Here is a 25,545-nt window from a genome sequence, read left to right as displayed (position 1 = left end):
GCAATCCCGGATGTGGAACGCGAAGGTTATAGACTAGGTTAAAGAAACTGTAACCTCCGGGCATGTTGTCTGAACAGACAGGTCGGTGGACAGCGAGGCCTGAGCCGTTTTTAGTGGACAGCTCCTCGGAGCGAACCAACTTTTTTTTTTCACGCACTCGAGGCTGCTGCTGCAGTCCCCTGGGGACCTAGCAGGCATTTGCAAGTTAGCATAGCTGCGGACTGCTTGCTAACTAGTTAACAAAAACGCCGTAAGTCTAACGTTAATGCTAGCTAGCTAAAGTTTTTAAAGTGTCTCCCCCATAGACAAGCTAAGGCTAAACGACAGTTACTGTTCAGACAGTTACCGTTACACAACTTAATCTTCATTATCTGCTCTACTTACCACTGTCTTGCTTTTTTTTCTCATCATCCTTCTTTTTTCTCTTCCCTTTTGTTACTCCCAGAAGGATAATTCCTCTTAATTTTCATTTGACTTAAATCAATTCAAAAGTTTGGTTATGGTGCTTCCAGGGAATGGCACGGGGCCCCCTCCGGGATGTTTCCGAGTGAGATGTCATTGCAAAAAGTAATTTGTTTGTTGCGGTCACTGTGGTTGCCACATTTTGAGCCATTGTTGTGGAGTAAAGTTTGTTAGCCCTCGGGCCCCCCCCCCCCCCAAGCAGTTGCCTGGTTTGCCTGTTGACAAGCGTAGGCTCTGATCATACCGTGAATTAATTTTTGGCGTCGCACAATGATAGTAAAATTTCAGTTCATCAGATCGTTAGGGGCCCCCCTGGAGCGTCAGGGCCCTGGGCACGTGGCCACTTTGCCCATGCCCTAATCCGTCTATGAATACAGGAACCGCCTTTTTCTTTTTTTTAAACAAAATATGGAGGGCAGAGAAAAATCTGACAAAGTGCTTGCCCCATTGAAGGCTTTTTTTGTGTTTATTAAAAAAAAATCTATTTATCTATTGATGCAAATGTAACCTGCAAACTTTGGGAACATGTCTCTTTATGAATGCATTTTAGCCTTTTGGATTTTAGCACTCATTATATAGAAATCTATATACATCTAATAAAGAGATCTGTTTGGGATGTTTAATTTTTATTTTGTTATTATGTATAGTAAACGGATGTTATATATGTGTGCCTGAGTCCATGTAATAATAATAATAATAATAATAACTTTTATTTGTATAGTGCCTTTCATGAAACCCAAAGACACTTTACAGAACTACTGTGGCTAAGCTAAAGGAGGTTGTAGGCTGATGTAAACAGGTGGTGTTTCAGGAGTTTTCTTTTTTAAATGTCCAGGGATGTAGCATTTCGGATATCTGCAGGGAGGGTGTTCCAGAAATTTTGCAAGTTATGCAAAACAAAAGTAAGCACTGTCATAAGTCTAGAGATATGTATGTAGAAACTCATGTTCAGTATCACAATTTTTTATCCCAGTAAAACAAAAAACATTCTCAATCTCAGCCCTGTTTTTGAGTCAGTCCGCTGTGATCAATAGTCAACCACCAAAATAGGAAAACTATGCATCCTCCAAAATCAGTTTGATCTGTGACTCCTCCTGTATTGAGCTGTGAAAGGCACCCGCCCTAACCACCATCTGTTTCCCCCAGTTCACTTTCAGGCCGGCTGTTTCTTTAAGGCTGCACTGGCCCCTCAAAGTGTGAATAATATTCAGTAAGGAGTAACGCTTAAATGGGAAAGCTTTTAGCACATTATCCACTGGCAATTGCAAACCTAATCTAATTTGCCAGCACAGGTCTCTTATTAAATATCTGCAGCAGCAGGATTTGCATTCAGGAGTCTCCTAATGGGTTTAGCTGCTCCGCCGGTCTCTGGCTCGGTGTTTATGTGAGCCTCCATCTCACAGAGAGGAGAGAGAGTGACATTGAGGACGAGAGCGGATCCTGTTCACCTCACACACACACACACACACACACACACACACACACACACACACACACACTGACACCTTTACAAAAAATCTGAAGTCAGCGCTTTGGAAACACGATGCCTTCAGGTGCCCCTCGTAAGCTTCTACTTCTTTCTCAGAATCAATTGATAAATCAGTTTTATTCACTGTAAAAACAACAGTGAACGGTTAAATCAGTCATTTAGTGTCAGTACACTAACATTAAAACACCCACTTATGTAGGCTATATTACAGTAATGCATTTTAAAATACACACTGTTTATGATGTATTTCTTTGCGCTATTAGTATTTGTTTACAATTTACAGAAACACTTGATGTTGTATGTTGTTGGTGACTGTTGCTTTTTATATATATTTATACACACACCTATTTTTCATAATAGTTGAATGTTTAGCTATCTTTGTTCAGGTTGTTCTCATTCACTGTTCGTATAGGCCTACTAACTAACGCCATGTACAGTACGTAACAATACTTATTTTAACCCAAACCACAATCTTTTCCTTAACATAACCAGGGGCAGATGCATAGTCTGTATAAGTGAAGCCAAAACATCTGGATCTCCCCCTGGTGGCTCGCTGCAGTATAGGTCATAAATCCCGCCCACCTCCATGTTTGCGGATGGGACATGGGCCAAACTAAAAAAAAAGTACACCTCAAATAATTGTTTCCTAAAGATGGTTTCTGTCATTTTAGGCAGTTCTGATGACGCTAATGTTTTTTCAAGTTTTTATTTTTCTGATAAGTTAGGTTTTTATTAGTTATTTCATGCTATGAAAACGAGGTGAAACGTCACGATTGACAGCTGGGATTGACTCGTGATTGGTCGGGAGCGGGTGTATGGGCTGAACTTCGATACCGCAGCTTCACCGCTGATCACTACTGTGCAGACTCTGGCTCCATAATTACAAGATGGCGTCGCCCGTATCCGGGATATTTTGGCTTCACTTTTGTACAGTGGGAGGAAGTGGGGACATGTCGTCCATCTTTTTAGTCTAGCAACATAACCAAGTAGTTTTGTTGCCTAAACAGGTTTTGCACTGCAGGGATTGCACTGGTCGCTTGTGTTGCTGGACATTCGTAAGATATCGTAAGATGCATATGAAAAAAGGTGGATGAGGATATTTGCTTTGTTCAGCTTGGTTGTCCTTAGCTGCATGTCTATTTCTATCTTTATGTAAATTGGAGGTAACACTGAGAATCCAATACACATACGTGTCCCTGATTCTGATTGTCTGATTGGCTGTTGTAAACCAAACAGTGGATATCAGTCGTGTTGAGGAAGAAAAAACATTTCACCTTGATAAAGATTACTTCACTTTAGGTGACGCCAAGACCGGACTCAGACATTATCAAGTTAGGGGAAAAATAAGATGTATTTATTCCATCTTGAAAGTTTTCATCTTTGATATCAAATTGAATGAGTAACTAAAGACAGTAAAAACTAATAACAGCTGGGAAAACCTACAGTACAGACTGCAGGTCGGTCTGTTGTCACCATTAAAACCAACCAGGCTGCTACTGTTTATTACTATAGGCCTCATAGAAATAATGTGTGTGTGTGTGTGTGTGCGTGTGTGTGCGTGTGTGTGTGTGTCTGTGTGCATGTGTGTGCATGTGTGTGTGTGCGCGTATGTGCGTGTGTGCAGTGTGCGTGTGTGTTGTAAAGGCATTTCTCACACACTTCACACCACATAATGAGGACGAAAAGCAGAACCACTGTTACCTTTTTAATTGAGACGTTTCATTTTAAAACAATAAAGTTGGAAACCATCCGCTTTATGGGACAAAACAAATAACCAAAATATAGCAGAATTGGGAATTGTGTTGTTTTTTTCTGTTAACATCAACACTACTCTCAGAAAAGCAAGCTCACAATGCAGAAAGCAGCCCTGCAATATACTTCAATTAAAACAACCTTATGTTGTTGAGAGTTATTAGTGTGTTGATGCGATTCTACTGTAAGTTGTGCTGTGTGTTGTATTTTATTGCATATGAAAGATTTTCTAGGAGTAAAAGAAAGCAGACTTTCCATCACTTTCCATCACGTACTCCCTTTTTTATCAGAAAAACAGCAGCTTAGATTTATGGCTGAGAGAGGTGACCTTAATGACTGATTATATATGAAATGTGTCTACATAACAAAACACAACATTCAACCAAACAACAAAACAAATATGACTAACATATATTACATCGTCATTATGAGCAAGTGGCTGCAGTGCAATACATTTAATCGCAGAGCTCAGTCTACACAGGGACACTGAGGAACCCCAACTCTCATTAACAGTGACAAACTGAGGAACAAAATCAATTCTGATGTGAACCTATTTTCTGTATAGACTGTACATTTTCTATGTATGTTAACAAATGGAAAAGCTCAATATCGTGTGTGTTTATATATTTGAAGAGCTTATTGATCTCAAGGTGTACCTGAAAGTGCTGCTGGCGTCCTCTGATTGTGGAAACATCGTAAATCAAGTGAGTACAAGTGATGGAAAGTGTGTCAGATTCTAGTTCAAGAGTTTTGATCATACAATTGAAAAGTTTTATGTAAAATCAAAAATATTACAGACATGGTGACAGTGTTACGTTTAGCGCTTCAGTTCAAAGGTTTTTTTTTTTTTTTTTTGTTTTTTGTTTGGGGAAAAAAAAAAAGGATAAAAAATTTTCACAATATAAAACAAAAAACATACAGCAACACGAAATGACCGTTGCCAAGTTGCTAGTCTTTTACACAATGTTAAAAAAATAAAGACAAAAATATAAGCTTTGCTTACATCATAGCCTATTTATTACAGCAAATATTGAATCACATTATAGTAGGCTAAATGTTTCAAAACAGGGCAAGGGATTGTATTTTAGGACATAAAGATCATCTGCATATTAAATCTTGGTCTGGATGAAAGGAAATGAAAATATGCGTGTGTACGTGAGATTATAGCAGCTGTTTATTATAGACCTTTTTTTTTTTTTTTTTTGGTTAGCCTTCCTTCTTTTTTTATTAAAAAAAAATTTTTTGGGGGGGGGACACCTGTTGTTGGGTTTTTTTTTTTTTTTTTTTTCCCAAGTTGTTTGGGGGGGTTTTTGGGGGGTCCATGAGAGGGCTCCAAACACAAAGTAAATTTCACTTTTTATTTCCTTCCTTTATATTGTGCAATGAGTGCAAAGAGCACCATATGGTTGTCATTTCCCACTCTCATCGCAGACAGTGTGAAGTCATAAAAATCTCACATATGATTTCTCCTAAACCACACACTCTCCTGGGTCTTTGGAAATAAACAATACAAAATAAAAAAAAGCCCCTGACAGCTCCAGGTTTTTTAATTGGCTGCTCGGTATCAGAGCTGCTGTGGGACAGTGGGAGTGTGACGTGGAAGCAGAGGCAGCGATTGGAGGGCAGAGTGGAATTATAAGGGGAGGGTGAATCGGACTGAAGCTTCCCAAAGAGCAGCCGGCCTCAGATCTGGCACCGCAGGACACGCACAAGTCACTGGAGTCAGTCCGCCTCCTTCGCCCTTCAACATGCAGCCAACAAGACTTACAACTCGGCAGTGACAAGTGTTTCCAAAGTGGCGAGTATTGACCCGTTTGAGCGAGCAGATTGTGCGCAAAGAGCGAAATCGAGGACAAACTGTGCGTATTTTTCTTTTCGCCTTTTTCTTGGAGCCAAAAACAAGCGGAGTTGAGCGTTTCTGCAGGATTTTTTGTTATTATTATTATTATTATTATTATTATTATTATTATTATTATTATTATTATTATTATTATTTAAAGGGGACTATTTTGGTCAAAGCCTTTTCACCGACATGGAGTATACGTCATCCCCGAAACCGCAGCTCTCATCCAGGGCGAACGCTTTCTCCATAGCCGCCCTGATGTCCAGTGGGAAGCCCAATAAGGACAAGGAGACGGAGGAGAACACCATCAAGCCTCTCGGTAAGGATAGAAAAGTGAATTCGATTGGTTAGATTCAGGTGAATTGGTGCGTAAGATTACAGCTGTTAAAGTTGTTTTACGCAACAAACCCTGAAAGTTAATGGAGGAGTTAAGTGAGGAAACTGCAACGGCAGAGAAGAAAATAGATTATGCTAGAACTTGAATAAATAGTCTACAATACAATACGAGTGTTACAACATGCCGAGAACACCAAAATAGGCAAATGAATTAGGAGGAATTCTGTCAGATGACAGCGAGGTAAAAAGCGAACGATCAATGCTTCCCAATATACAGGTAGGTTAAATAAAAATGAAAACATCGCAACATCACCATCATTTCACAAATAAATTAAAAGCAACACGTTGTTATTGTTATTATTATTTTTCATTTTTTTCTACCACTGAGTAATTGTTTAAATTTGAGTCTGGTTAGAAATGAAACTCTATTTTTCGAGATGATGATTGTGATTTAAAACACAAAATGGAAATGTGTATTAATTGAAAGATTGAGAAGTGACTGAAGTGTTTGATTGACACAGTGATGTGAGTTTGTGTGGATCGTCTCAGTTTTACACCACATAAATAGTAGCATTTTTACTTCGCTGGATTTTGGAGCAGAGCTCTGCAACTGTGAATATCACTCGTTTTATTTTCTGTCTCATGAGCGACTTGTGTTTCATTTGAAGCGTTCATATTGCATAGCCAGGGTAACAGAAATCCACTCAACGTGGGATGCTGCACCAACTTGAATTTGTTTGAGGAAAAAAAAAAATACAAAACTGGCAGAACAGTCAGTTTTTATTTATTTTCCTTATATATATTTAGAATTTCATTGAAATCATGAGCAGTTTTCTTTCCCCTTAAGGATGTACATGTTTTATAGATTTATAGGCCTACAAAACAAAGAGCTCAAATGTTATTCCATTTTATTTCCCATTACCATGGAGACATGGGACAGTGTAGGCCTAGATAATCTCGTAATAACAGGATAATGATAACAATATAAGGATATGTTTGAATGTATTAGCCATTTTGTTAGATTGTAAACTAGGCTACATGCAGGATCATTGTCTTTACTAACATGTATCCTTGGTGACACAGAGCTGCTGCTCTCACTGATGACAATAATTGAAAATGAAATAAAAAATATCCTCACACTTCTGTTTATTTTTTTCTGTTTCTATATTATATATATATATAAAAAAGAACAATTTGTGGAGAAGTCCTCCTGCAACCAGCAGTCTCTGGCTGACCTGTCCTCCCTGGACGGACACGGGGACTTCAGCGGGAGCGCGCCCGCGGTGTGCACGGAGCCGCTCATCCCCACCAATCCCGGCATCCCCAGCGAGGAGATGGCGAAGATCTCGTGCAGCTTGGAAACCAAAGAGCTGTGGGACAAATTTCACGAGCTCGGCACCGAGATGATCATCACCAAGTCTGGAAGGTAAACGGTTGACTTGTCTTTCATTTATTCTAATTATTATTATTATTATTATTATTATTATTATTATTATTATTTTATTATTATTATTATTATTATTATTATCACAGTCCCATATGCTTACAATATGACTTAACAACAATACTAATAATTACAATAATACGAATAACAATAACAATTACATTGACATTACATTATATTAGATAAACAGGTTTATTTGATGCTATTTTATTCATAAGTAAAACATGTATTGTCCTCTCGTGGTGTTCAGATGTGCACATCTTCAGTTTGCAAGCTAAAAACGTTTATAAAATAAAGAGTATAAAGCTCATGTGGGTTTGCCTCAGTCAGAGCAACGACTCAAACAGTGAACTCAGACACACTGCAGAGTTCACATGGACGGGCCCGTCGCCTGATAGCTGCACCTTAATCTCATGTTTACTGACCTTACAGTCCTGTGAACAAAGAACAAGCTGCTGATGGCCATAAAAGGCTACACGCATGCACCGCGGCTGGATGGCCACTTAAAACGAGTAAATTAAAGAATGTATGTAATCATATCCTGAAATAGAAATGCATATTGCTAAGACATGGTATTTGTTTCATAAAGTTAACATATGTCTGACATAACATAACAGCCGGGCTGCAGCACTGAGGACAATTAGGTCATGCAGTTTTAATAACCTGGAGGGGGTTTGCTATCTATACAGTTAAAAAAATAAATAAAAAATAGCCTAAATAATTTTATTGGATCATTTAAAAATAAGATTAAATCAAACCATTACTAAATAGCCAAAGAGATTTCCCCACCAGAATTTGATACATGCGTGGCTTTGAAATAGCATTTAGGAAATAAAATATAGTCTAAAAATAATTAATAAGGAAAATATGAAAATCCAAGAAATAAAAATTTTTTTTTTAGGCCTATAGACTTTTTGGTATCTGGTCAGAATTTTCTTTTCAATATGCATTGTGGGCGACATGACCTCAGTGTATATATATATATATATATATATATATATATATATATATATATATATATATATATATATATATATATATATTGGTACAGCCTCATAATGATTTGATTTGATTCTGCCATAAAGCAACATAGGACTACACATGTAGCCTAACACACTTACCCAAATACAATTATGAATATTAGGCTATTATTATCAGCCTTATATTATTCTAAATGTTAAAACGGACTAATAATAATATAATCTATCACTTGTCTATCAGGAGGATGTTTCCCACCATCCGGGTCTCTTTCTCCGGGGTGGACCAGGACTCCAAGTACATCGTGTTGATGGACATCGTCCCAGTAGACAACAAGCGGTACCGGTACGCCTACCACCGCTCCTCCTGGCTGGTGGCCGGCAAGGCCGACCCTCCTCTGCCCGCCAGGTAGGCTGCAGAGACTCGCCCTGCACACCTGGCAGAGCCCTCCTGGACAGAAAACACTCAGTAATTCCTTAGTAAGGGGGCCGTGGAAAGCTATAGCCTATAGCATATATGTTGTTGTTGCTTATGGTTTAAACACCATGGTCTTACAGGTGACATGAAGATAGGCTTATAGTCTTGAAAGTTTTTATTATTTTTTTTCAGTCTAAAGGGAAGCAAATTGGGCAAGAAAAAAAATCGGAGACCTCAAAATTTGAATGATAATGAATGCATATAGCCATAATCTGTAGGCTAACTGTTGTGAAAATGTGACAGGCCTATGCTATTAGCTCGAGCCCTTTAGGATGTTTTTTTATCGAACATCATCATCAACTCGTGAAGAAAAACTGGGGACCAAAGAGCTTTGCGAGGCCACCACCGTAATGGAGATCGATGAAATAATTGAATCTTTACCAGGAAGCATCTGGGAACATTCATGCCATGCTGATTGATGTCATAAAAATGTCAATTCAAAGAATAGGCCACCTGAAACCCTATTTTTTAGCATTACGGTCGCTATGCCATGCACCCAGGACAGGTCATGTCCTCTGTATTTATTTCCTGCGAATTTGGGGGGTTAAGCTAAGGGAAGATTTTTTTTAGGATAACATAGGGTAATTTATGGGCTGATTTCAGCAGTTAAGACTCAGTACACTCAAATTTGACCTTAGCCCAGCAAAAATAGGCCTAAATGGAGTCACTGTTTCTCAACAAACGTGTTATTCCTGACTTTATGTTGGCAAAAAAAATTGATTTCTTGAATCCTGAGCTGCATACATGTAGTCTAGCCTACACTTCAATTCCGAGCATAAAGGTCCAAGAAATGCTTAATTAGTTAAATCAAACACATGTATTGAGGAAAAGTGAGGAGTAGCCTAACTAGATCAAATATTGTTTGGGCAGCGATGCCTAGCTATATTTTGTTAATGCTCCATTTTAATCCCCACACGCGGACACAAAGACTTGTCTTTATGAATTAAATGCGTTAGTGAGAGAATGATTTGCTTTGTGTATTGTATGTATTGCATTTCGATTTTGTTCTTGTCTTAGTCTCCAATATTTAAACACCCTTAAAAAACTGAAACAATCCACCATAGCCTACTATTTACCCGCTATTTTATAGGCAGATAGATCGTGGACGCTAATAAGCGATTTGTAATTTTCCAGTTCGCTCTGTTCACAGCTGTGCGTTGATTGGGTATCGAACGTTCGCTTCGAACGCCTCTTAGCCAATCACAGCTGAGGATGTGATCCCCCGTTTTTCTTCTCCTCCTCCTGCAGGTTGTACGTCCACCCGGACTCACCGTTCACTGGAGAGCAGCTCATGAAGCAAATGGTTTCCTTCGAGAAAGTCAAACTGACAAACAACGAACTGGACCAGCACGGACATGTGAGCACTTTATTCCTCTTTTGTCTCTAGAAATAAAAAATAAAAAACACGTCACTTATTAACCCAAGTTATCAGTAACAAATGCTTACATAGACTTTACTTTTACAAAACACTGTGAAAATTCTAGCTAGTTAGCCTACAATTCAGGTGATAACTTAACGTTATAGCCCAACGTTACCAAATAAGGCAATATTTTTAAATAGCCTAGCCTAAACGGTATCTAAAATGACAAGACACATTTTAAATGTGTGTGTAGGAATTCGTATTCTAGATTTGTTAACGTTAGTTATTAACCACTCTGGATATCGACCACATTGCATGTAAAAAATATTTTTTTAAAGTTGATGAAGTTAGTAGGCTAGCTAAGTCATATGAAAGCTAGCTTGTCTCTCCGTCAGGTTCAAAGGCCGGTGTGACATTGTAATTACTCCCCTAACAAGAGCAAATTGCTCCTTTAACCCACCTTTCACTGAAGGCGAATTGCCAAGCACAAGCCGGGAGCAGAAAAACATTTCGCAACCAAAAACACATTTAACGTTTATCCATTCATTCAGCCAACAGTAGACACATCCTGGGAAACAAGGTAGCTATTATCTTAGAGGGCGTGTGCCTACATCTTTTCTTTTTTAACCAAACATAGCGTCATGAGTACTTACATGGAAGTGACAAAAGACTTTCTATTTTACAGATACTAACACTTCTTATTTTATATTCTTTTTTTTGATTGTTGGTAATTCCTATAGTGGATACACTAGTTTGTTAAAGAGAGATGTAGCAGGTTTTGGATATTACATATTAAAATATATTTAATAAGGGAAAAGTTTACTAAAGCTGCTTGTTTTAAGGAGAAATAATGTATTTATAACAACAACAAAAAAATACATCATGATTAGAGGTCTTATGCAAATGCATCCCCCCCCCCCATTAAATTAATGTTATCATTTAAAAAAAACTCATCAATTGTTTTGATATGAATAAAAATGCAGAAATAATATTTCCCATAACGTGATGATCAGACAAACGTTTGTTTTATTGTTTGTGTAGCCTAATTATCGTTGCTGCTAAAGCCTTGAAATTTGGAAAAATATATAATTAAATCTATAGTGGCACAAAAAGAAATGAACTTTATCCAAAATAAAAACACCCCACAATATCCTAAAAATGTATAATACCATTCAGAAAAACAAGCAGTTGTATGGATGACTTATTTGATAAAGGAGAGACACTCTTTTCAATACTAATCAATACTTTTTTTTTTCAACAGAACTTTTTTTCACTTTATCAACTGAAATAATTTGTAACAAAAATGTTGATGAATTTAATTTAACTACCTTTGCATTATGTTGCACTTGGTGTTAAAAACACAAAATTCTGCACAAACATTTCATCTGTATATTACTTAATATTTGGTGTCCCGGGTCAGTGGTTGAGAATTGCCCCCCTCCCACCTTACTAAGGAGAGTTGAATAGAGGAAAACTCTGACCTGCAGCTGCTCTAGTGTTAACAACTTTATCTGTTCACACTCCTCTCTCTCTACATTCCCCTCGTTCCGCCACTGTCCTTTTACTCTCCGTCTCTCTGCAATGCATCCCGGTCTCTCTCTCTGTGTCATTTTTCAAACTCAGTTTTTTCTTCTTCTTCTTCGCTCTTTTTTATTCTTCCTCTTTGTCGGGCCTTCCCATCCCTTTCAATCAGACCGGTAAGTCGGTCGGATATGAAGGCTTTCCATGTCAAAAAGATTTGCAAAACTGCACAAAAGTCAGGGAGCAATGAGTAAACGATGAGGCATTATGCCACGCTCGGTGTATAGCTTCTCTAACGTACCATTTTTTTACACATTTTTCTAGGTTACTGTATTTATTTCAATATTTATTTATAGGTTTATTTTTTTTTTATAATGTGGTTGTTTATTATTTTTGAGCAATTTTAAGGATTTTTTAAGTATAAGTTTTAAATATATTTAATAAATGCAGAAATATTTTCACATTTGATTTTACTCTATTTTTATATATATATATATATATATATATAGAATGCGGAATTAAAACATCTAACTTCACTTTATGTAAACAGGATAAAATGTTAGCAATATTTTTTTATATTTTTTCAATAATTTCGTTTAGAGAATATGTCAAGACAATAGTGGGAAAAAAAAAAAAAAAACCTACATCATTTCCCAGAGCCCTAAGGGATGTCTTCAAATTGCTTAATCCTTGTTGTCTTCCTGTCGACCATGAACCTTCCGGGCCTAAATTGAAAATTAACTATTTTTGTCGCTTTTTCCAACGTTTTTGTCGCTTTTTTAAGGCTTTTTTTTAAATTCATGGTCAATATACCTAGTTCAAATGACATTATACCTATTTGTTGAGTAAAAAAAAAGCAGAAATTATGATTTTTCTTTTGCATAATAGTTAAGATCAGAGGATGTTGAGTGAATCACACACTGGTATCTGTCAAAGCTTAGTCAGCAGACTGTTTTGAAACCATGGAAACTTGTTTTTCAAATGCTATAAAATTGAATAAAACACCCAAAATTCAATGAAAGTAATCATTGATTTTACCTGCGAAGATTGTTGTATGGAATACTGTACATCCATGCATCCATGTTATTTTTTGGGTAATTTAGTTTAAAAAAACAATTCTGTCCTCGGGTCAAATGACCTGAGGCCAACACAAGGGTTAAGATATTTAAATTACGATTTAATTACCAAAAAGTGATGCATGGCGGGGTATACTGTCTTCCTTTTCTACCCACTTCAGCACCTGCCTGACCCTGACATATTAACGCTGGTTAGACTGTTGGGTCTGTTGGTTGTCCCTGACAGTCGGACTGTTGGACCCATCCATTTCTCATCGATTGGTCATTGATTCCGGCTCTGCTTGTCCTCCTGCAGATCATCCTCAACTCCATGCACAAGTACCAGCCGCGGGTCCACATCATCAAGAAGAAGGAGCACACCGCCTCGCTGCTCAACCTCAAGTCCGAGGAGTTCCGCACCTTCGTCTTCGTCGAGACCGTCTTCACCGCCGTCACGGCCTATCAGAACCAGCTGGTGAGTGATAGACCAATGGGCATCAGGGGCCACGTGTTCTCTTCTTCTTCTTCTTCTTTGGACCAACTGCCAAACTCTGCTGTTGGTTCCCATGGCATTTTTTTTAAACAATAAAATAGCTCCACGCACCATTTGGTAGCTTTTCTGGAGAAAGATTTACAGTTTTCTCTCCCGCTGCGTTTCCCAGATCACCAAACTGAAGATTGACAGCAACCCGTTCGCCAAAGGGTTCCGGGACTCGTCGCGGCTGACGGACATGGAGAGGTACAGGGGATTCTGGGTCCTGCACTGTTTGTTGTTTACCATCGATAAAATGATAAAAAAAAAAAAAAAAAAATCTATTTGTGACAAAATGAATCTTATATTTCTTATTCTGCCTTTCCTTCTTGTCTTTTGTTTCTATATTTCCCTCATTTCTTTGCTTCTTCAAATCTGTTCTGTCTCGTCTTTTTCTTCTTTCCGTCATTTTAGCCTTCTAGACTTCCTAGTTCTTATCACCTTTCTTGTCTCTTGAGGCCTTCTGATAATTCTTGTCTTTCTGCTCCTGCTTTCGTTATTTTCTCTTTTACCCACTCTTTCCTTTTTTTTTCAAACCACTCTGTCTTTTATTCTTGTCTTCCCTTCATATCTTGTTGTTGCTGTCTTGTGTTTTCCCTGTCTTCTTTCTCTAGGTATATTCATCTGTTTCACTTCTTGTCTTTAATTCTTTTTTCCTGTTTTATTTTTTGCTGTCTCGCTTTTTTTCCTGTCATTTTCTTTCTCTGTTGTCTTTCTTTCTTTCACCCTTTTCATCTTATCATTTGGATCATTCTTCCCTTGTCTTTGTTCCTTGTCTTTCTATCTGTCTTTCATTCAATCTTTTCTCTCGTCTTTCCTTCTGTCAGTCCTTTCTGTCATTGTTTCTGCCTTCTCTTCCTGACTTTCCTTCTTACGTTGTTGTCTTTCCTCTTTCCTTTATTTTTTTATGTTTTCCTTTCTTTTCTTTCCTTCTCTCCATCTGTCCTTCTTGGATTTCTCGTTGTTGTTTTTTTCATTCCATCGTCCTTGTCTTACACTCTTGTCTTCTTCTCATTTTCCCTTGTTGTAGTCGCTGCATTTTTCTTTCGTTCTTTCCTTTGTCGTTTGTTTCTTTCTTTTGCCCTCCACTATAGTTTTGTACCATATTGTGTGTGATACAAATGCCACACACACACACACACACACACACACACACACACACACACACACTTACAGTTACAAATCCCCGTCCAAAGGATTTTTATTGACATTGCCAAAACACACACTTCTCGTAATTCCTGATTCCGGCACTCCGGCCAAAATCAGCTGACAAAATCAAACCATCTGCCCATTTCCCTCAATCAAACATCCCAAACCAGAGATGTCCGAAACACAGCCAGACACACCCCCCCCCTCCTCTTTCTTCTTCTCTGTCTTTCTCTTTTTGAGGGCTGTGAATTAGACCTGATCAATTGATCTTCGGGGAGCTGCAGAAATCACATTAGTCTGGAGTCGGCCACTGCACTAAAACACACAGTAATTCAATTGGCTGCAGTGACTGATTGAAACCAGCAAGGCCCACATACCCACCCGCTCCCTCCCCTCGCCCCCTCCCGGCCTGCCGTGCATTGTGGGAGTTTGCTTTGGCCTCTGTGCCAGAGGGGCCCAACGCTGATAAAAACACACACATTTGTACTCCTCTGCTGACAGATATTGCACTTTCCTAACCTAATTGGAGGGGCGGGGGATGCAGAAGGGGGGCTGCTAATGTGGACGCATGGCGCTCATGAAGCAGACCACTTGCCTTTCCACTCCACCGTAACACACACACACACGCTCACTACCTCCCCCAACAATTTGTGTCACTGTGTTTGAGAAGTGCTATCTGACAAGACTCAAATGAGCTAATGCACTTTGTGGCATGGTCAACATACAGACAAACACACATATACACACTAACGCCAAAATCTACGTGCACAGTCTACACAAACATGATGAAAACAACTACACACAGTGTGGACACACACATTTTCAGACAAAAATATTACATGAATGTACGGAAATATGCAAACAGAGACATAGTCAGTGAACAGAACAAAATACTGGCGTTACGCTGAAATCTGTGACACATCAGTGTTACCTAAGAAAAAAGACGATCTAGGCTTTGTAGGTTGACATACAATTCTTGATCATTTTCAAATGTTTTCATATTCCACAAGAATCTTTTTCTCACTAGTGTGCACTGTTTTTATATTGGGGTGCAACTCTAAAATGGAAAAAAAAGAGATTTATTTTGGGGTTCTCTCTTCGGCTTTTGCTGCAGGGAAAGTGTTGAGAATCTGATCCACAAGCACTCGTACGCCCGGTCGCCGATCCGTACCTACGCTGGCGACGAGGAGAACCTGAGCGAGGACGGACACACCGCACACACCAGAGGTGAGTGGCTGTCGCACCCAAAACAGTCAGCACGGATACAGGAGACGAGAACAAAATAAGAACTTAACGTAGGATGAGGCTGGTGTTATTTTGTATTTTTCTGATCGTTAACAAATAACATGAAAAGATCTACAATACCTACTGACCTGCTGGCACTCAAGTTTCAGAACATTCGCAGCTTTATCCTTTAACCTTTAAGTATGTATCACCCTAGTATTTACATCTGCCCCCTGTTTCCTGCAGGTTCGGCGTTCACCGCCTCAGACAACCTCTCCCTGAGCTCCTGGGTCACCACCACTTCGGGCTTCTCGGGCTTCCAGCACCCACAGTCCCTGTCGGCCATGGGCACCGGCGCCGCCTCCCTGCCCCACCCCATCCAGGGCTCCCTGCCCCCCTACAGCCGACTGGGCATGCCGCTGACGCCCACCGCTCTGGCTGGAACCATGCAGGGCAGTGGGCCGTCCTTCCCTTCCTTCCACATGCCCCGCTACCACCACTACTTCCAGCAGGGGCCCTATGCCGCCATCCAGGGACTCCGCCACACCTCCACGGTCATGACGCCCTTTGTATGACTCCGTCCTGGGGAGGAGACGGGCGATCTTCGCTCTGATCCCCAATCCAGCGCAACCAGTTATTTCTCCACTCCGACTCATCACTCCTCATCCTGTTTGTATCTTTCCCCCTGGTCTTTGTAAATAGTTCACCTGCTGCGAGTGAGGTGAAGAGAAGGTGGCGCACTGATCCAGAAAATCCACACCAAAAGAAAAAAGGACTGCGGCGCCTCCACAGGACCTGCGGACACATCAGCAGGTCCTGTGGTTTCTATGAACCCTTTAGTGACATTGTACAAACACTTACAACCTCAAAACAAACTATAAAGCCTGACGCGAGACGATACAAGGAGCATGTTTGGTCTTGGCCCTTGGAGAACAGAAAGTGGATCCTCAACCTAAACTTATTTTAACCATTATTTAGACACCCTCTGCGGGTGTAACAGTCCCTACAGGGTCTCCACCGGGGCTTTAAAGACGGCAGGTTGCTGTGTGATCCACCAGTGCAACCTAAGATGAAGATTTTCGGAGAGACTCGTCCGATGCTACAGTATGTTGGACACCGAGGCGTAGTCGGAGTCTGTGAACATTTCAGCATATCGGAATCTCAGCTTTCCTCTGTTTTCTAGAAACCAGCCATATGTACAGTTCAGACTTCACGCTCTGTTGAAAATAATGTCAGAAACACGTTAAAGAGCATTGTACAAACTTGAAAATGCAACATTTACTCACTGTAGAGTGCAAAAAAAAATAATCATAGGACGCATGCTGACTGCAGTAGACAAACACGCTGGACTTACTATATGGAATAATATGGGATGAATAAGCTCTAACCTGCAACAGGGGTGAAGGCTGTTTGCATACTTTAAAGGCCCGGTCACATCAGCATTTATAATGGCGAAGTTTGGGCATCAAAATGTTGGAAGCTATCGTAGCTTATAAGCTGTGTTGCTCCATACAATTTTTATTTAAGCTCCTCTGCTGGAGTGTTAACTTCTCCACAAAGGAGGCATGGATTGCAGATAGATATGAGACAGGAGTTGATGGTACAAATATGCCTTTTGAATTATCTGTGTGTTAGCAAACTGGCCAACGAGCTACTGAACTGACTGTTCACTAGCTAGCTAGCTAGCTTGAATAGCTGTCCAATACAGAGAAAATACAAAGAAACGCTGTGGGTTATTGTGACTAACTAGCGCTAGCGTGTTGGCCGTCAGGTCACCAAGCCTCAAACACCGCCCATTCTGCGAAAACGTGCGGATGAATTTCGTTGTGTTACTTCCTGGTGTGACCGGGTTAAGAGGGAATCAATTACAAAATGTGTTGAGTTCAAATCATCAGTTTTAGAGTATCATATTTTAATGTACTGTGTGAAACCAGCCATAAATGGTAGCCATCATACATCTGTTTCCACTGGTAGGATTTGAAGTCAGTGGCCAATGCATAGTAATCGCTTTAATGTTCAGAAAACATCTGAAGGGTAACAGCAGTGGGACTTCACGGCAAACAGACCGCAGCGTCTGGGTAGAAACGCCAGGTTTGTCTCCACGCCGTCTTCAGTTGCCGACTGTCGACTGCAGCCTTTTAGCAGTTGGTCTTTAGAGGTGTTGCCGAGCTGATTCATGGCTGCATCAGAGCGTGCCAACAGGGCGTCCACACCTGGAAAATAATGGCTCTCTGCGGTCTCATTTAAAACATGCAGACAGGGAGAAGCTGGAAGCCGCCGGAGTCGACTCGCACTCCGTATGGGTGCAGGTGCATAAAAATGGCAGCTCACTGGTGGAGTAGTTAGAGTAATTTATTTGAAAAATTAAGAAGAAATACAAGCTACACATGTGAGATGGTCCTAGGGACAATTAATACTGTTGTTTTTGAATACATTTTTATTATGTTTAATATATATTATGTTTATATTCAATCCAAGAACTCCACAGCAATAACTCTCCATTTTATCAAGCAGCTGTTGTCTATAATTGAGTCCTAAAACCTAGAGCTAGACCTATATATTAGATGATATTAACTTATTGTAGATATATAAATTATATAAATATAAATATAGATAAAATTGCTTGTTTTTTCCGATTTATTCAGACTGTTTCCAACACAAATCAGCCGTAGTCTCAATTCGAGTAACACTCAAGTTACTTGTTTCATGATAGAGACTCACATTTCTGATTTAGTTGGATTATATTGGAAACACAAGGGAAAATATGGCTTTTAAGGACACAATCAAACTGGTTGTGATGGAGACTTTTTGCAGTGAGGCTGTCACGTTTTATGCACAAAATCCAAAGAAACACAGTTAAATATTTCAGCTTCTTGAGTCATGAAGGCAACATTTTGACACATCGGAAGTGGAGCGTTGTGTGGATTCAGGTGCGTGTGATGGATGACGACACTTCCAATGCTGCTCTTTGCAGAATTCGAAACAAAATGTATGAAAGTGATAGATGAGCTGGTTTCACAAACACTGTCAATGTCCCAGCTGGGCACATTTTACATCATATGAAGTCCGTTGCAGTGAAATATATGGACAAAATCCTTCTGTTCTGAACCCTTGCATATCCATAATGTGCAAGCAGTTATTTTTCATCATCGGTTTATTGAGGAAATCTTGTATTTTGAACTTCCTTTTCTTTGCTTTGGAGATCAGCTCTTGTTCCTTCACTGATGTGAAACCTGAGCTTTGTTTGTACAAATCAACTGAATGTCGATTTCCATCAGTACGTAAAACACTTTTTTCCCCTTTTAAAACACACACATAGTCCCAACTTACCACTCAAAATAATGTTGTTTTTTTTTAAACAAAAAGCTTTCTTTTGTATGCCATAATATACGACACCGAACGAGATTGTGTTTTGATGATTTTTAAGTGCAATATATTTATTTTGCTCTCTGGAAATAATGTGTAATGTACTATGCCGCATTTAAAAAAAAAAAATAGTTATTTGTAAACCTTGAGAAATATATATCACCACCCAAACTCTTTGAGTTCTTTTTTTTCACTGACTGCCATTATGTTCACTTTTCTCTCTCAATGAATCACAGATTGTCAGAAATAAATGAAATCATGAAATCATTGGAAAAACAACTGAAACATATTTATAAAAGGTTTCTGTATCACGCATTCAGTGATGAATTTCTTTCAGCCAAAGCAGATACTGAGACTTTTTCTTCTCTTCTACTAAGCCATTCAAGGAATTCTCTGTATCTTCTAGTATGGAGTTTATGGGATGAAATATTAAAAATAAAAAGCCAAAACATAAAAATCTGTTGCCTAGAAGTTAACGGAGAAAAAAACAACACAAACGGTATTGTTCTGTGTCGACTGCTACGTTTACACGTGGCCGGCTATTTTCATAAACGGACATTTCAACCTCTCCGTTTTCAAAAACAACATGGTGCACAGCTGTCAGTTTTCAGAAAAAAATGTGTTTACACATACCCGTGTATATATGCCGTCAAGAGCATGCCAAACCTGTAGGTGGCAGTATAACGAGAAGCTCAAGCCCACGTTAGCCAATCAGAATCCCGAAAATAGCAACAACAGCAACAAATCACTTCCTATCTCTTCTCCAAGGGGGTAAGCGTCTGTGAACAACCCGTAGCTCCTATGGCGCCATTTTTATGCTAACAAGCACTCACCCGCTGTTAGCGTTCCACTGACTGCCATTCATTTTGACAGTGAATAACTTTACATCTGAAGCGTTTAAAGACTCCATTTGTCCATCGTTTATTTCTAAAGAAACACGACAATGTATAAAAGGTTCCATTACCTTGTACCTCACGTTATGGCTCCGTAGCAGACGTTTTTTGTAAAAATAGGCTAACGATTGTGTCATAACCACGCGACTTACTGTCGCATAGTAGAGAAATTACCGTACAGTACAGGAGAAGCTCGCAGGCAGTTTCGACTTGCATGAGCTGTTTAAGTTTAATTACTAATGTTAACTAGCATTTTAGTTAGCAATAATTAGCCTGTGCTTATGTTATCTCCTTACATATACCTACACTCTCCGTCTCTGTAAGATTGGGAATGATTGAGATTTCTCTCGGCACAGCTACCAGAAGACTTCACACTTTCAGACAGGTTGCTCACGTCACATTTATGTTGTCTCTCTCAGTTGGAGGCTGCTCAGTAACTCTCAGCGCTCATCAGAAAAGTGCTTCTAATATCCTTCACTGGTCTCCGTCCAGAGCAACGGGCTCTGTTGGTCCATTTTATATACTGTCTGTGCTCTTCTCTTCCTCACTTCCTCGGCTGCCTAAACCTGAGTTTTTCTCAGTTTACATGCAAACGTGCAAACAAAGTTTTCCAAAATCTCCACTCTGGCCGGGTTGTTTAGAAAGAATCATTTTCAGAGGCAAATTCTCCGTTTGCGTGTAAACGATGGGTACAAACGAAGGGAAATGTCTCCGTTTTTCAAAATAACCATGTACGTGTAAACGGAGTATAAAAAGGCTCTGAAAACCCACACAGGTGTTTTAAGTTAATGTGTCTGATTAGACCTCCTCCTAGGACTCAGTGGGCATGTTTAGACTGATTGATTGATTGATTGATTGATTGATTGATTGATTGATTGATTGATTGACATCTTCCTGAGTCTCCTGTTAGCTTTGTTGCACCTGTTAGGGTAGGACACCTATAAACTCATGCCCATATGCAGAGGCTCAGTCCTCGATGCAGCAGCTCAGAGTTCAAGTCCGACCTGTGGCCATTTGCTGCATGTCTTCCCCCTCTCTTCCCCCCTTCCCAGTCTACAGCTGTCCTGTCCATTAAAGGCTAAAATGCCCCAAAAAATTACCTTTAAAAAGAAAAACTCTGGCCCACATCAACCTGAGGTCTAATACCGGCAAAAAAAAAAAAAAAAAACTTTTTTGTGGTAAAAAACATAAAACACCAAAAAAAACCTACAGCACCACCTAGTGCTCTGCTGTTGTAATGGCTATTACCCCAATTATATTTTTTTTTTTACAAAACGGCAAGGAAATTGATCTGAAACTATTAAAAATGGGCTATTAGATAAACCATGAGTCTGAATAATATTTTACCTTTACAGACTTGTTTGTGCAGAACATGAGAATTATTAGATTCATTTTGAAAACATGCAGAGCTGCAGCAAACCTTGCAGACAATGTGTGTGTGTGTGTGTGTGTGTGTGTGTGTGTGTGTGTGTGTGTGTGTGTGTGTGTGTGTGTGTGTGTGTGTGTGTGTGTGTGTGTGTGTGTGTGTGTTGTGTTGTTTATATGTAGATTATGCACAAGCTCAACCTCTCATTATATTCATGGCTTTCCAATTTACAGTACATCTACTTAGTCAACAAAAACACATTGCATTCAGAAAGCATTCAGACCCCTTCACTTTTGTCACATTTTGATATGTTGCAGCCTTATGGTAAAATCCTTTAAATAATTTTTTTTTACCCCTCATCAATCAACAACTCAATAATCCCATAATGACAAAGCGAAGAAAAAAAGAAAAACAAAAAACTGGATTTTATAGAGTTTTAGTAAATGAAATAAAAGGGAAAAGGGTCTTAAGTATCCAAATTGTCTTGGCTGTGTGTTTAAAAGGATAATGGAATGCTCTCGGCAACCTTTCAATGCAGCAGAAATGTTTCAGTAGCCTTCCCTCAGATCATCTGAGTCAGATGTGTGCCTCGACACGCTTCTGTCTCTGAGCTCTGCAGGCAGTTTCTTCCACCTCATGGGTTGGTGTCCAACTGTGCTCCTGGAGACAGGGGTGTAGCACAACATTCTGGGACCTGTAGAAAGGCATTTTCTATGGGCCCCTCCACATCCGCAGCTATTCATTAGCATCTTTTTGGGCCCTCGTCACTTGAGGGCCCTGGGTACTAAGTCCCCCTTCCCCCAATCTGACACCTTCGCCTGGAGAGCTGCTGCACTGCATGCTTTAAGCGTGAATTATACTGGCCGCAGCCCAGCTGGCGTGGGCAAATGTGACGTCATGGAATCGGCGTAACACTTTTGCTGCGTTCATGCCACCTCGGAATAACAGGCACCGCCCCCCTGGTTACGTTGTTTTTCCGACTGGCAGCGTTCACATGGTCGGGATGCGTGTTCTTCTTCTTCTGTTATATTGGCGTTTGGCATAACAACTTTTTGCATGACTGCCACCAACGGTTGGCCGTAGCCGAGAGCATCAGGTGTGTGAAAACATGGAGGCCACAATAACAAAATATTTTCTGCTGTTTTCTTATGCGAGCATCCAAACAGCACATCGCCAGGTGTTTGTTGGTGTTATCTGCAGGACAACCAACGGGAAAAGACACGGATAATGTTTTTTTTTAATACATAGGCCTATTTATGAATAATTTTAAACATGTTATGTCTGTGTATGTTTCTTGGCAGAGGCATTTGTCCACAATAAACAGTTTATTGTCATTAAAATATGTTCAGTGAACCAAAGTCGCCTCCATCAAACGCCAGTTGTCAACAACGCGTCACCAACTGGGAAACTCGGTTAGCAAAATCCAGCCCGAGTTTCCCACCTCTGATTCCCACAGGAAGTTACGTGAATGGTGACGTTTTCACTCGGAAAAATGTTTTTCCGATGTCCATGAACGCACGGTGAATACCCGCGCTGGTGCTCGCAACACTAATTGCAGTCTTCTCGTGAACAGATCGATTTGATTCGATGACCTACTTGGTCGGATCAAGCCTTTCATTCGCCATAAAAGAACTCATCCTAACCCAGTAAGATTACAAGAGAGACTTGCAGTCACAGTGGTGCACGCCCTCTGGTCGCGCGCTATAAATCCGGGCGCGCCGGCAAGATCCACGTCGTTTTGACGTCACGATGGCGCGCGCCACGTTGGGAACAGCCAGTATCCGTGCGTTCATGGACATCGGAAAAACATTTTTCCGATTCACGACACTTCCTGTGGGAATCAGAGGTGGGAAACTCGGGCTGAATTTTGCTAACTGAGTTTCCCAGTTGGTGACGCGTTATTGACAACTGACGTTTGATGTAGGCGACTTTGGTTCACTGAAAATATTTTAATGACAATAAACTGTTTAATGTGGACAAATGCCTTTGCCAAGAAACATGCACAGACATAACATGTTTAAAATTATTCATAAATATGCCCATGTATAAAAAAAACAACACCTTATCCGTGTTTTTTCCCGTTCGTTGTCCTGCAGATAACACAAACAAACACCTGGCGATGTGCTGTTTGGATGCTCGCATAAGAAAACAGCAGCACATCTTTCGACCATGTGAACGCTGCAGGTCGGAAAAACAAAATAACCACGGGGACGGTCCCTGTTATTCCGAGGTGGCATGAACGTGCAATATAATTCAGTCTCCCTACCCTGACACACCTGATTCAAATGATCTGCTCGTTATCGAGCTGCTAGATAACGAAATAAATAAGAATCAGAATCAGGTGTGTCAGGGTAGGGATCTACAAGTATCTGGGCACTATTATTGATTACTGTTGAAATTACGGAAGGAACTTGTTTTGGTGGAACGTGTACGATCAAAGGTTGTTTTAGTCGGGCAACAGAAAACTCAGATTGGACAGATAGTCTAGCTATCTGTCTGCAGAGAACTGAGGAGCAGTTAACCATAGTCCTCAGAAATCCACCGGAGTTCAGAATTACAACACAAAGAAAGCGGAAGGAAACAGACATCCGGCAAAAAGACATGCATCCGGCGGAGTTTCCTGCGGCACCGCAGCGATCCCGGAAGTGGAACGTCGAGGATATAGACATAGTCGTTGATTTCATTTTCAGTTTCTTCGTCCTCTTCCTGTCCAGTGAAAACCACGTATCTCCAATTCTGGTCATTTTTAATGTTTGAATAATTATTAACCTAAACTTATTGCAACCATGGCCATTTTTCAGTATTTTTTTTTTTTTGACAATCATGAAAGTATAGAATAACATCAGCCTTATTATTTTTTTTACTATAGATGTGTGTTGCAAAAACCACGATAATGTTAAGTAAAAGAGTCCGTGATCCTTCCTGAAATGACTAAATGAATGATGGACTAAATTAGACCGAAAACATCCACTCAGATGCCCATACTACATGTACATAGAAACAGAGGAGTTGCTAAATTATTAAAGTTAACTCTGAGATGATAAATGCTAATGTTCTGCAAAGCTAATAGATCTGCATAACAAATATCTTCAATTGGAACAACGGAAGTGTTGTAGATTTACATTTTAGGCAGTTTGCCGATGCTTTTATGAGCATAAACATTACTGGCAAGCAGCAGCACTTGATGTAGATGTTTGAATGGGCCCCAAACTGTCCATTCCCTTCTAAAGATTAAAATAAAACAACAATGTCAGAAATGAAATCAACTCAAAACTAGAAGGGCACTCGGAGAGCGCAGTCCTCCACCAAGGCCATTATAGTCTTCTCTGATATGCAAATCTGCAAGCGCAACCACTTTATATGTCTGTAACTGAAACTGTAAGAAAATATGGCTGTGCACAAAAAAACTTATTGCACATCTTACAGACAATTAACCTTGTATGGGAGGAAGAGTTTAATTACTTGCAAGATATGTGTGTGTATTTATATTTCCATAACCACACCTTAGTATATAAAATAAAGTGTTGTTACCACTGTTCTTCCATGAAAACACTGTCCCTGAGTGCTCCATGACGACTGCTTTCTGTGTGAAGTTTTAGCAACAACTAACAAGTCCTCCAAACCATACGACAACATAGGATGGTTTTTCCTACACCTCTAATACACGTGTCAAACTCAAGGCCCGTGGACCAAATCTGGCCTATCACAAATTTTTATCCGGCCTGCATATCAATTTAGGTTCACAATAAATTTTGGCCCGACTAGTTGTGCACCACACCAAAAAAAGTCAGAAAAAAGTGTTTTTCACAATGTAATTATGTGACACTCAAAGTTGCTGACTTTAAGCCTTAGAAATCTACACACAACCAGAGAGTTTACATATTAAGGCTGTGAAACAGCTTATTGTGAGTCGGCTGTGTGGTAAAAATGTAACCTTTGTTTTTCATGATTTGCTAAATTCTATGACGGCTAAGAAACTTTTTTACCGACTTTTTTAGGGTTTTATGTCGACCAAACTGTACGGGAGAAAGCTGAGGCTACGTTCAGACTGCAGGCAGCTAACCCTGTTAGCTAACTGCTGCAGACAAAGGACTTGTCTCCGTACTTGTTTTACTAGATCTTAGTGCTGCATTTGACACTATTGACCATACAATCCTGTTACAGAGATAGGAATGCTTAGTTGGCATTCAAGGAATCGCACTAAACTGGCCTCATTAAGTCCTATTTCTCTGATCGCTCTCAATTTGTTAATGTAAATGATAAATCCTCCAAGTACGCTAAAGTTAGCCATGGCGTTC

General features: G+C 39.8%; 1 protein-coding gene across 2 annotated transcripts; it reads left to right on the top strand.

Annotated features, from left to right (window-relative positions):
* The first annotated feature begins 5,385 nt into the window (after positions 1 to 5,385).
* On the top strand, positions 5,386 to 19,267 carry tbx20 (T-box transcription factor 20). Of its 2 annotated transcripts, none has more exons than XM_039807287.1 (8): positions 5,386 to 5,865; positions 7,071 to 7,308; positions 8,548 to 8,712; positions 10,030 to 10,138; positions 13,034 to 13,192; positions 13,380 to 13,456; positions 15,513 to 15,625; positions 15,869 to 19,267. In XM_039807287.1, the coding sequence occupies exons 1-8, from the start codon at positions 5,736 to 5,738 to the stop codon at positions 16,195 to 16,197; spliced, it is 1,320 nt and encodes a 439-aa protein (XP_039663221.1). In that variant the 5' UTR covers positions 5,386 to 5,735; the 3' UTR covers positions 16,198 to 19,267. The 2 variants fall into 2 exon arrangements, with proteins under 2 accessions (XP_039663221.1, XP_039663220.1); XM_039807286.1 differs by having other exon boundaries at positions 15,510 to 15,625.
* Positions 19,268 to 25,545: the final 6,278 nt, after the last annotated feature.

The sequence above is a fragment of the Perca fluviatilis genome, chromosome 7 (assembly GCF_010015445.1).
Source record: "Perca fluviatilis chromosome 7, GENO_Pfluv_1.0, whole genome shotgun sequence".
Lineage (NCBI taxonomy): Eukaryota > Metazoa > Chordata > Actinopteri > Perciformes > Percidae > Perca > Perca fluviatilis.
Note: the sequence above shows the minus strand (reverse complement) of the source record. Positions and strands in the feature narration are given on the sequence as shown.